The 13,836-nt window shown below is 34.0% G+C and overlaps 1 protein-coding gene across 1 annotated transcript in view; it reads left to right on the top strand.

Moving 5' to 3' along the window:
- The first annotated feature begins 4,191 nt into the window (after positions 1 to 4,191).
- Positions 4,192 to 13,836, top strand: part of LOC138334645 (dynactin subunit 1-like) — a 100,389-nt gene continuing 90,744 nt past the window's right edge. Inside the window, exons 1-8 of the mRNA XM_069283282.1 lie at positions 4,192 to 4,298; positions 5,373 to 5,481; positions 8,639 to 8,754; positions 9,164 to 9,317; positions 9,492 to 9,727; positions 11,010 to 11,204; positions 11,609 to 11,680; positions 11,842 to 11,949. Coding sequence (XP_069139383.1) covers positions 5,379 to 5,481; positions 8,639 to 8,754; positions 9,164 to 9,317; positions 9,492 to 9,727; positions 11,010 to 11,204; positions 11,609 to 11,680; positions 11,842 to 11,949 — 984 coding nt within the window. The 5' untranslated portion in view covers positions 4,192 to 4,298; positions 5,373 to 5,378. The remainder of the gene's footprint in view (positions 4,299 to 5,372; positions 5,482 to 8,638; positions 8,755 to 9,163; positions 9,318 to 9,491; positions 9,728 to 11,009; positions 11,205 to 11,608; positions 11,681 to 11,841; positions 11,950 to 13,836) is intronic.

The following is a 13,836-nucleotide window of genomic DNA, read 5'->3' on the forward strand; positions in this document are numbered from 1 at the left end:
AAACTGAGAAAAAACATTGTTTTATATAGAAATAAAAAATAAATATATGAAGATCGATTGGATAGATATTTCACGCAGTAATTGCATTGATATCTTATATTTTCTGGGGGAAATTGACGGAAGAGAGAGTGGTGGAGATTTCGTGTACGTCGTCCCTGAACCCTGTACCACCATAAAACTTTCTCAGGCATATTTTTTTACTCAAGCCTATGTAAAATCATATACTTGAGTAAAAAAAAAATCTGTCTGAGAATAGTTTTATGATGATGGGGCCAAGTATTCCTGGATAACGAAATAAGCTAGATCTAACTCCAACCCCTTGACTCTATGACTGTGTGTGTATATATACATGTATATATATCACAATCTATGTACACTAGTGACTCCAGCCTCCTCCATCTAAATTACATAATCTCTGTTAATTCGACAAGGCATACATTTCTAACACTGAACTTACTATTTCAAGTGTATCTTAGGCCAGAATACCATTCTGTTTTCATTAAAATAATGTTTTTTGAATGATTGTTGACAACAGACCTGAGGTTACGGACGATAAAAAGCTGTCCTCGAGTGTGTGAAAGTGTGTGTGTGTGGTTTTACCTACATCAGTGAGCAACACAAGAGTGTAGGACAAAATCTTTTCTTTATGAATATAAGGCTTTGCATGCACCTTCTTTTATTTCTATTTTTTTTATTTTACTTGTATGTAGGAATCTTAATGAATGTCAAACAAAAACTATATGTATTTTCTGTAAAATTATTGAAATCAAAGAGTGAATAACAAGATACTTGACTCTTGATAGATATACATGTAAACGAAGCCATGAATAATAGGGACATATCTGTTTTCTGGGGGAAATTAATACGCATAATTACGAAAAATATAGAGAATCTGAAAATAAATAGAAAGGAATAAAGGGTGTTTCCATAAAGAAATTTATATCACATTTCTGGCGCGTAGCTACTTGTACCATAGACTCCAGTACCCTCGTCAGTATTGTACGGTGGCGGGAGCGACATGAAATAAAATTATTGCGTTCGAACGAAATATTATTGCGTGGGAACGAAATATTATTGCGTTCGAACGAAATATTATTGCGTTCGAACGAAATATATATTGCGTGGTGGGAACGAAATATTATTGCGTGGGAACGAAATACTATTGCGTGGGAACGAAATACTATTGCGTGGGAACGAAATATTATTGCGTGGGAACGAAATATTATTGCGTGGGAACGAAATATTATTGCGTTCGAACGAAATATTATTGCGTTCGAACGAAATAATTATTGCGTGCGAACGAAATAATTATTGCGTGCGAACGAAATAATTATTGCGTTCAAACGAAATAACTATTGAACTCATTATCATACATGGATGATATGACAGTAATCATGCCACCGTAGTAATATGATTAAGATATGGCCTACAACTTATGAAACGGCACCTTATCTAAAAAAGATGTTTTCCTTATTTTTAACGATTTAAAGTCTTGTTTATTGTATTATACTTTATATATCTAATGAAATACACGTACCTATGATGGCGTACAGGGGACACTATACATGTCTATAATTGTATCTATCTTGTACGTACAGCATATATATATATAGTATCTTGTACATATGAACAACTTAGTATATAAACTTGTACGTACAAGATATTGTAATAATTTGTAAAGTACTCTATCTGTACCAAAAAGTTACCGGCCAGGGTACCGTTTCACAAAGCTACGTACAGATGTAACTTAGAATTTTTGTAACTTTTGCGTAAGTCATATTTACGAATTACTAAGCATTTCACAAAACTTCATAACTTCGTAAGTTACATCAAAAATCTTGCGTAACTTTACGACAACTCTACCCTGTCGTAACTTGTACGCATTTTCATGTCGGTGTTGGAAAACTCGTCATATCTCCTTCATTTGTGGATCTATCGCAATACTATTTACACATTGTAAAAATACAGATAAAAACGGAGAACTTTTGTTATGAGAAAAATGTCATTTGGCAAGGTCCACTTTCTCTTTCAGTGAATTAAAAAATGGTGCCAACTTTGTCTAATTCCGAGCATTTTTAAATTGTTGACGTCGGGCGGTGTAATCGCCGGAGCGGAAATTACATGAAAATATTGAGTTTCGAAATATTAATAAGTAACGAGAAATAATGCTTGTATGTCACGGGTTTAGTAGTTGATTATTTCTATTTTATGTATGATCAATTATATAGAAAGAAATACACTCTAAAAGTGATTTTTCTCGTAGAATAAATACATGCAATAGGTACCCTGTGCACTGCACATAAAACTTAAAGCTAACAAGTAAAGCTGGTTTCCCAATGTGTATTGTGTACCTGTACTGTGACATTTATGGCTTTTAAATTACGTAACTGGTATTTTTCGTGATTCGCAAGAAAACAAAACATGAAAAACTTCATTCTTTTAATATAGTATAGTACGGTATGTACTACATGGACTTGGTACGAATGCTAATCCACAAAACTTTCAATTCACGGTTATATATACATGTATTAATAAATAATTATGGCCAAGAGGATGGAAATTTGCATTCAAGCTTCCTCAGCTCGGACTAAGTACAGCTACGTACACGCAGGCTACAGCTGCATTGCCGGGATGTGCAGGATTACAATTTTAAATTTTTAAATCAAATAAATAAAAACTTGAATTAACAAAATCAACGTCAACCCCATACACCGCCTGCAAGGAGGTGTCCTTGAATTGGCCTATCGCTACCCACGATACTCTCCATCGTGGTCTTATATTATGTCACTTTTCATCAGATAATAAATCTAGATATATCTGTTTTCGATAGTTAAATTTCTATGAACATGTGTAAAACAAGCTGTCTCAACTGCTATTCCGAGACCGTAAAATGATATCTTGGTCACCTTAGCCAAAACACAGGGCACGCAAATTATGACTGAAACATTTACTGGTAAATTGATGCGTATGTCATTTAAAAGTGTTGGAGACCTTTTGATATGCACGTGTATATCATGACGTTTCAAGTGGCTGCCCGTATTATTTTTTGTGAAAAATGAATTATACATATATGCTATAAAATTCTGTTAGCTTTTTATTATCATTATAAATATAATTGTTATATACACTGTATGTGATATTTAAACGAAAACACAGATTTTACCTAAGAAGCCAATGATATATTATATATAATGTAAGTATCGGTTAGCTTGTAATGTTATAATTATAAGGGAGACAATTATTTCCCCAATACAGTATCTAAATTTATCAATCACACAACACGTTCACAGTCTCCGTAATAATTTGGATTTTTTAAAGAAAGAACAAAATAAATCAAGAAAAACAATCCTATAAACTCAGTAATTTAAGTAATAAAACTTAGAAGACTGATGACCATAGTGTAACAATGGTTTTAGTATAGCAGTATCCACATATAACCAGAAACATATATACATATGTATATATGTTTATGATATAACACCTAAATTACTAATTAGTGCCATGTTTCGTATCTTCTATTAGGCCAATAAAATATATGTCTTTTTAGGGTTACCCGACCGACCCTAATTTTTCACCCCCGACCCTATTTTTTTCCATTTTTCTACGAAAAAAAATAAAAGTCGGGATTTCGATCTCAGACTCCGGTTCAGGCCATTATTTTAGAGTGAAAGACGTTAAAAAATCCCGATCTACCGACCCTATTGTTTTTCACCAATGTAACCCTAAACAGACTTATCTTTTTTTTTTTTTGCCTTATTATCATGTACAAGCTGATATATAAACTCTACAAAAATAAGATAAAAAATAACTCGCGCTGAATATACTGTTGAACTATATACTGTGTATAAATATCTTAAAAAAACATTGTTTGTAAATGGACAGTTTTGACTGGGGTCGTTATTGCAGTGGGACCTTTATTTGATTTTTTTTTCTGACTGGGCCGATTTTACAGGGGGTCCGTTTTAGCTGGGATTCTAAGAAATCGCCGACTGAAAAACGAATAATTATAATTATGAGAAAAGTAAAAACAAAATCTTTAGCTGATAATTTACAAAACGGTGTAAAATTGTAATCAAAATCTAACCGTACCAACATTATTATTGAAGTTTGCTTTGTTGTTGAGAAATCTGTAAAAACATAATTCATGGTACAGAGAATGGGCACGGGAGCGGGTACGGCGTACACGAAATCGCCTCCACCATTTTTGTGGAACTTAAGCGACAAATGATGCAGATGAATAATATTTAATGTGATGTGAGCTTTTGAGGATAACTATATACAGAAGGGTTTTAGTGGATGTAAGTTAGCACACAATATTAATTTCTGTAATTGTTCAAGTTTGATAAATTGTTTATAATTGCCGAAATTGAATCCGTTTTAGATATTGCACGACGACAAGTTTAACTGTAACAGTTACGTAGGCTATTTTTATCTGATGTTGGTTACATTGTGTCTTGGTCTATTGCCTATATTGACTGTTTATGCACGTATTTCTGTACTTGCCAAGAGCCGAGTGATCGTGTAAGCTTATGCGAATGCCAGATGTTTCCCCCGAAGTCTGCCATTAATGCATTACCCTCCCCCTCCCTCCCGACATTTACAGAATATTATGATGAGCCCCACCCACTGGTGACGATAATAACAAAATTGAAATCAACATTTTGCCCCCAAGTAAATATGTGATAACTCTCATCATTTGGAAATAGAGATAAAAATTGTAGACGTCGACCTAATCAATTTTTTTGAGTCACAATTCATGACATATCATCAAAGCTATCGTCTCTCTATGCACGATATGCAGGTTGGGCACATGTTTATTTATCGCTATTATTACACGTTGAAAATAAATCAAAAGAGTCTGTGCTGTTCCAATATATCCCCATCAGTACTGGTATCACCGATATCTGTCATGTGATGCTCGGGAGATTCCGATCAGTACATATACAAGTATCACCAATGTCGATCATGTGATACAACTTACGATCAAGTTTAAAATTTCCAATATTACCTGAAAATTTTAAACATGACATTGATTTGTAGTCGCTTCTAAAATGCATGATATTTCATCTAACATTTCCCTCTCTTATCATCATATATTGGTGCTTATATGGATCTGAAGCATTGTATATCATTTGGATCCTTATTGACACATTGTATGTTTTACAACAATTTGTTGGAGTGAAAATAACATGAAATATGACTGAAATGGCATGTGATTATGGTGAGTCTAGCAGGGACCTGCTCAGGTCCTACCTGTCACAATAGTCATCATCTTACGTTAGTAACACTTTCTTATTTATGACTATATTGATTCAGGGAGATTTAGGGAGTATTATAGTTCACCATGCTACAATAGTGTATTTGTATTACAGAAAAACATGGCGGATGGTAAGCAGTTGAAGATTGGGACTCGTGTTGAAGTCATCGGCAAAGGGGTTGTAGGGGCTGTAGCCTATATAGGTACAACCCTCTTCTCTTCCGGTAAGTAATCTCTCTCGGCCAGCTGAGGTCATAGTGAAGGTAGAACCTTTATCTCTCGTTCATGCCTCGGGGGTATCAGGTCTGTAGTTTAGAGATCCAGAACATTTGTCTTGAGTGACGCTTTGTCTCAGACCAAGTGGGACAGTGATGCAATGGCGATTTACACGGGCTCCATTATCATTTTACCCTAATAACCTCAACAAAATAAACATATATTCCTTATATTTACAGTTTTTCAAGTAAATAAATATTATTAATTCCCGCGGCAGTTGCATATTTTTTATTAAAATACACATATTGTTTTCTCTCCCGTCATCGTCAACGAATTCGATTGAACAGCTGATTGGAATCGAGTCATTCATGTGTTCCCGCCAAAAGTGGGGTCATGATCACGTTGCTACGCCAACGACTATTTACGTAACAATAGAATCGCTGCGCGTGTTGTACTAACATTATGCACTAGCTGATACTGATAATACTAGAAAGCATGGTTATTGAGTCCATGTCAGTGCAAACTGTAAATATATATCTATAGCCACCGGGTAGTCTGGTTTGTATTTGGTGATTGAACAGTGATGGGCGTTGATCCTGATGTTGTGTGGAATGTTAGTTTCTACGAGAGGAGTTAAACAACATTGCTTGGTAATTCCTGTGAGATGTGGTTAACTTCGTTGTAGATTCTGTTTATAAACACAACTTGTATATAATTTGTTGCTGCACATGTAATGATGTTGAAGGAACCTGTCGTTATGACATGGGCAGATGCTACTCACTACCAGAAATCTTACATGTTTTGTCTACGATCAGCCAGTAAAGGTGGCTATGTGGGAAGGTATGCCTCCATTATACCCCAGTGGTTTCTAATTCTAATATTAAAAGGTAAAAATCTAAGATAGTAGGAATGTATTGGTTGTCTTAACCCCTTATGTCACAACTATGCATTTTCATGTCGGTGTTGGAAAAGTCGCAACACCTCCCTTATTTGTGGAGCTATAAGGACACTGTTTTACAGAAAGTAACTGACAACTTTGTGTGGTGTTATGTTATGTTGGTAAATGGATGGGTGTTATATCTTGTAGGTAAATGGATGCGTGTTATATCTTGTAGGTAAATGGATGGATGTTATATCTTGTAGGTAAATGGATGGGTGTTATATCTTGTAGGTAAATGGATGGGTGTTATATCTTGTAGGTAAATGGATGGGTGTTATATCTTGTAGGTAAATGGATGGTGTTATATCTTGTAGGTAAATGGATGGGTGTTATATCTTGTAGGTAAATGGATGGGTGTTATATCTTGTAGGTAAATGGATGGGTGTTATATCTGTAGTATAAATGGATGGGTTTATATCTTGTAGGTAAATGGATGGTGTTATATCTTGTAGGTAAATGGATGGGTGTTATATCTTGTAGGTAAATGGATGGATGTTATATCTTGTAGGTAAATGGATGGGTGTTATATCTTGTAGGTAAATGGATGTGTTATATCTTGTAGGTAAATGGATTGGTGTTATATCTTGTAGGTAAATGGATGGATGTTATATCTTGTAGGTAAATGGATGGGTGTTATATCTTGTAGGTAAATGGATGGGTGTTATATCTTGTAGGTAAATGGATGGGTGTTATATCTTGTAGGTAAATGGATGGGGTGTTATATCTTGTAGGTAATGGATGGGTGTTATATCTTGTAGGTAAATGGATGGATGTTATATCTTGTAGGTAAATGGATGGGTGTTATATCTTGTAGGTAAATGGATGGGTGTTATATCTTGTAGGTAAATGGATGGGTGTTATATCTTGTAGGTAAATGGATGGGTGTTATATCTTGTAGGTAAATGGATGGGTGTTATATCTTGTAGGTAAATGGATGGGTGTTATATCTTGTAGGTAAATGGATGGGTGTTATATCTTGTAGGTAAATGGATCGGTGTTATATCTTGTAGGTAAATGGATGGGTGTTATATCTTGTAGGTAAATGGATGGGTGTTATATCTTGTAGGTAAATGGATGGGTGTTGTATATATATATCTTGTAGGTAAATGGATGGGTGTTATATCTTGTAGGTAAATGGATGGTGTTATATCTTGTAGGTAAATGGATGGTGTTATATCTTGTAGGTAAATGGATGGGTGTTATATCTTGTAGGTAAATGGGGGTTATACTTGTAGGTATTGTTATGGGTGTTATATCTTGTAGGTAAATGGATGGGTGTTATATCTTGTAGGTAAATGGATGGGTGTTATATCTTGTAGGTAAATGGATGGGTGTTATATCTTGTAGGTAAATGGATGGGTGTTATATCTTGTAGGTAAATGGATGGGTGTTATATCTTGTAGATAAATGGATGGGTGTTATATCTTGTAGGTAAATGGATGGGTGTTATATCTTGTAGGTAAATGGATCGGTGTTATATCTTGTAGGTAAATGGATGGGTGTTATATCTTGTAGGTAAATGGATGGGTGTTATATCCTGTAGGTAAATGGATCGGTGTTATATCTTGTAGGTAAATGGATCGATGTACTTATATCTTGTAGGTAAATGGATGAGTGTTATATCTTGTAGGTAATTGGATAGGTGTTATATCTTGTAGGTAAATGGATGGGTGTTATATCTTGTAGGTAAATGGATAGGTGTTATATCTTGTAGATAAATTGATGGGTGTTATATCTTGTAGGTAAATGGATCGGTGTTATATCTTGTAGGTTAATGGATCGGTGTTATATCTTGTAGATAAATTGGTGAGTTTTATATCTTGTAGATAAATGGATCGGTGTTATATCTTGTAGGTAAATGGATGGGTGTTATATCTTGTAGGTAAATGGATCGGTGTTATATCTTGTAGGTAATTATATAAATGGATGGGCGTTATATCTTGTAGGTAAATGGATGGGTGTTATATCTTGTAGGTAAATGGATGGGTGTTATATCTTGTAGGTAAATGGATGGGTGTTATATCTTGTAGGTAAATGGATGGTGTTATATCTTGTAGGTAAATGGATGGGTGTTATATCTTGTAGGTAAATGGATTGGTGTTATATCTTGTAGATAAATGGATGGGTGTTATATCTTGTAGGTAAATGGATGGGTGTTATATCTTGTAGGTAAATGGATAGGTGTTATATCTTGTAGATAAATAGATTGGTGTTATATCTTGTAGGTAAATGGATCGGTGTTATATTGGATGACGCCAAGGGTAAAAACAATGGAGTGGTTCAGGGTAAAACCTACTTCACCTGTGAGGATAATCATGGAATCTTTGTGCGTCAGTCTCAAGTAAGTTCTATATTGTGATAACAAATTGTCCTCTATCTTCTGATTTTGAAATTTATGTAACACTTTAAAATCATGAGACATAAATGTGCTTTTTGTTCCTTAAGATTATATGGTAGACATATTTAAGGGAAGTATCTTTCAAAGCTATTTACCCAGAAATGTTTGTTCTATGCAGGTAACATTTGATTTATCACTTGTTGATATGGCAGCAAATTTTATCAAATATGTGACTTAAGATAAGATCAATACTTCACGGTATAATGACTAATGAAGTTTTAACCAACAAAATGATTCGAAAGCACCAAAGTAGAAAGAAATTACACAATGTCATGATGCACAATGTAAGGTGTTAAGATGGGCTGTGGAGTGGCGTAATCAACTATAGATTTATGGTTTTTATACTGTACAGATTGTAGCTTTAGATGATAAGGAACCTAGTCCTGTGGCAGCTCCTAGTCCGGCTATGTCGGCCTCCACTCCAGCCCCCTCCACCAAGTCAGGAATTCCAGCTCCCAAGTCAAACAAGCGGTCAGGCCTACGTCCACCAAGCTATGTCGGCAAAAGTAAGTCATCTGGAAATCCATTTCTATTGTTTTAAGGGTCAAAACAAATAAAGACATCCTGTTAAGTCAGTGTCTCATTACAATGACCTGTTTGGATAGACAGTCTGGCTTGATTCAAACTCATCAACCATCAGGTATCAATGAATACCAGTATGAATTATTTATTCTTCACAGGTAGTGAAAATCTAGTTGACATGTCAGCCACCCCTAAAAGGGCTCCCAGTGTCCCCACAGACCTGTCCAAAATAGCGGCTACACCTGTCCAAGCCAAGGAGAGTAGCATCCCTTCTGGATTGTCAAAGATTGGACGAGTTGCCAGCAAGGAAGCCACGCCGCCACCTCCTGTGGAGATGAAGGCACCAGCTGCAGAGACAGCACCAAAACCAGCACCAGCCATTAAAAAACTAACAGTGAGTCATGTAGAGATTTATACTCTTGTCCCATGTTAGCAGTTAAAAACTTTAAGAGTTTGTATTATTTTCTAGTCTACTAATACAGGAGATGTAGCTGTAAGAGTTTGTATTATTTTCTAGTCTACTAATACAGGAGATGTAGCTGTAAGAGTTTGTATTATTTTCTGGTCTACTAATACAGGAGATGTAGCTGTATGAGTTTGTATTATTTTCTGGTCTACTAATACAGGAGATGTAGCTGTAAGAGTTTTGTATTATTTTCCTGTTCTACTAATACAGGAGATGTAGCTGTAAGAGTTTGTATTATTTTCTGTATCAGGAGATGTAGCTGTAAGAGTTTGTATTATTTTCTGGCCTACTAATACAGGAGATGTAGCTGTAAGAGTTTGTATTATTTTCTGGTCTACTAATACAGGAGATGTAGCTGTAAGAGTTTGTATTATTTTCTGGTCTACTAATACAGGAGATGTAGCTGTAAGAGTTTGTATTATTTTCTGTTCTACTAATACAGGAGATGTAGCTGTAAGAGTTTGTATTATTTTCTGGTCTACTGATACAGGAGATGTAGGTGTAAGGAGTTTGTATTATTTTCTGGTCTACTAATACAGGAGATGTAGCTGTAAGAGTTTGTATTATTTTCTGGTCTACTAATACAGGAGATGTAGGTGTAAGAGTTTGTATTATTTTCTGGTCTACTAATACAGGAGATGTAGCTGTAAGAGTTTGTATTATTTTCTGGTCTACTAATACAGGAGATGTAGCTGTAAGAGTTTGTATTATTTTCTGGTCTACTAATACAGGAGATGTAGATGTATGAGTTTGTATTATTTTCTAATCTACTAATACAGGAGATGTAGCTGTAAGAGTTTGTATTATTTTCTGGTCTACTAATACAGGAGATGTAGCTGTATGAGTTTGTATTATTTTCTGGTCTACTAATACAGGAGATGTAGCTGTATGAGTTTGTATTATTTTCTGGTCTACTAATACAGGAGATGTAGCTGTATGAGTTTGTATTATTTTCTGGTCTACTAATACAGGAGATGTAGCTTAAGAGTTTGTATTATTTTCTGTTCTACTAATACAGGAGATGTAGCTGAGAGATGTAGCTGTAAGAGTTTGTATTATTTTCTGGTCTACTAATACAGGAGATGTAGCTGTAAGAGTTTGTATTATTTTCTGGTCTACTAATACAGGAGATGTAGCTTTAAGAGTTTGTATTATTTTCTAGTCTATTAATACAGGAGATGTAGCTTAAAGAGTTTGTATTATTTTCCAGCCTACAACACCAGGCGATGTCAGTGTTACATCGATTGACGACAAGATGACTAACCTACAGCAGTCGCAAGAGATTGAGGGGCTTACTGCGGAAATCAAAGACTTAAATGAAAAACTAGAAGTTTTGAAATTCAAGCGTAGTGAAGATAAAGGGAAATTGAAAGAGTTTGAGAGAGCAAAACTGCAAATGCAACAGGTAAAGATTAATGGTAAAGGGAGATTTAAAAGCAAGTATTCGCTGACAAGATGGATAAAACTTGATTTTCATCAATAAATAAAGCCAGTAGATCTGCATGAAGTCTTCTTCCCAGACTTGAAATCTGCAGTTTGGTTAGATTTGTATCTGAAATATCACATTGATAAAGGAGGAATAGATCCCGAATAAGTCTTTACCTTTGTTGTTTTGATTTAATATTAATTCTATTTTTGTTTAAAATTTCACCAGAGACGACTTTCTTTGTTCAACTTTCTAAGAAAATGCTTATTTTTTTATTTAGATAGATTACTTTGAACTGATATGATAATAATTGAACATATTTTTCTTTTGATGACTTTTTGTGTACATTGTTTGTGTAACAGTAGTAAAATCACAACTTTCAGTTACAAGAATACAAGACAAAGATACAGGAAACTAACAAGGAACTTCAGCAGCAGTTAGCTAATGCTAAAAGGGTAAATATTCATCAGTTTCAACCTAAAACAAGTCAACATGAAATTATCTTCCAATGACTTATATGAACAAAATTTAAAACAAGTCAGCGTGAAATGTTATGTATCATCTGGTCACTTATGTCAACAAAATCTAAAACAATCTGTGATAAATGTTTTAACAGGAAGCCAGAGATATCCAGGATGCTTTTGACCAGTACAAGGATGAGATGTCAGATCTAGCTGAATCTATGGAATTGGCCACACTTGACAAGGAAATGGCTGAAGAAAAAGTGGGTGGACACTTAACACTGTTCTGATTTATCTAGTCACTCACTGTCTTTATCTAGTCACTGTATTTATCTAGTACGTCACTTACTGTATTTATCTAGTCACTTACTGTATTTATCTAGTCACTTATCTAGTCACTTACTGTATTTATCTAGTCACTTACTACTGTATTTATCTAGTCACTTATCTAGTCACTTACTGTATTTATCTAGTCACTTACTGTATTTATCTAGTCACTTACTGTATTTATCTAGTCACTTACTGTATTTATCTAGTCACTTATCTAGTCACTTACTGTATTTATCTAGTCACTTACTGTATTTATCTAGTCACTGTATTTATCTAGTCACTAGTATTTATCTAGTCACTTACTGTATTTATCTAGTACTGTTTTTCTAGTCACTTACTGTATTTATCTAGTCACACTTACTGTATTTATCTAGTCTTACTGTATTTATCTAGTCACTTACTGTATTTTTATCTATGTATTTATCGTCACTTACTGTATTTTTATCTAGTCACTTACTGTATTTATCTAGTCACTTACTGTATTATCTAGTCTTACTGTATTTATCTAGTTCACTTACTGTATTTATCTAGTACGTCACATACTGTATTTATCTAGTCACTTACTTTATTTATCTAGTTACTGTATTTATCTAGTCACTTACTGTATTTATCTAGTCACTTATTGTATTTATCTAGTCACTGTACTGTATTTATCTAGTCACTTACTGTATTTATCTAGTCACTTACTGTATTTATCTAGTCACTTACTGTATTTATCTAGTCACTTACTGTATTTATCTAGTTACTGTATTTATCTACTGTATTTATCTAGTCACTTACTGTATTTATCTAGTCACTTACTGTATTTATCTAGTTACTGTATTTATCTAGTCACTTACTGTATTTATCTAGTCACTTACTGTATTTATCTAGTCACTTACTGTATTTATCTAGTCACTTACTGTATTTATCTAGTCACTTACTGTATTTATCTAGTCACTTACTCTATTTATCTAGTTACTGTATTTATCTAGTTACTGTATTTATCTAGTCACTTACTGTATTTATCTAGTCACTTACTGTATTTATCTAGTCACTTACTGTATTTATCTAGTCACTTACTGTATTTATCTAGTCACTTACTGTATTTATCTAGTCACTTACTGTATTTATCTAGTCACTTACTGTATTTATCTAGTCACTTATCTAGTCACTTACTGTATTTATCTACTTACTGTATTTATCTAGTTACTGTATTTATCTAGTCACTTACTGTATTTATCTAGTTACTGTATTTATCTAGTCACTTACTGTATTTATCTAGTCACTTACTGTATTTATCTAGTCACTTATCTAGTCACTTACTGTATTTATCTAGTTACTGTATTTATCTAGTCACTTAGTGTATTTATCTCATGTTTTCTCACTTACTGTATTTTTAGTACTTTTACTGTATTTATCTAGTCACTATTATTTAGTATTTATCTAGTCACTTATTTACTAGTCATTACTTTACTGTATTTATCTACTTATCTGTATTTATCTATCACTTACTGTATTTATCTATCTTTACTGTATTTATCTAGTCACTTATCTAGTCTCAATTACTGTATTTATCTAGTCACTTACTGTATTTATCTAGTCTCACGTACTGTATTTATCTAGTCTCACTTACTGTATTTATCTAGTCTCACTTACTGTATTTATCTAGTCTCACTTACTGTATTTATCTAGTCTCAATTACTGTATTTATCTAGTCACTTACTGTATTTATCTATTTATCTAGACACTTTCTGTATTTATCTAGTCACTAACTGTCTTGAGTATACACTGCACCTTTTTATACCTGGAAATCGCTGTATCAAACCTTTACTTGGTCC

The sequence above is a fragment of the Argopecten irradians genome, chromosome 11 (genome assembly GCF_041381155.1).
Source record: "Argopecten irradians isolate NY chromosome 11, Ai_NY, whole genome shotgun sequence".
Lineage (NCBI taxonomy): Eukaryota > Metazoa > Mollusca > Bivalvia > Pectinida > Pectinidae > Argopecten > Argopecten irradians.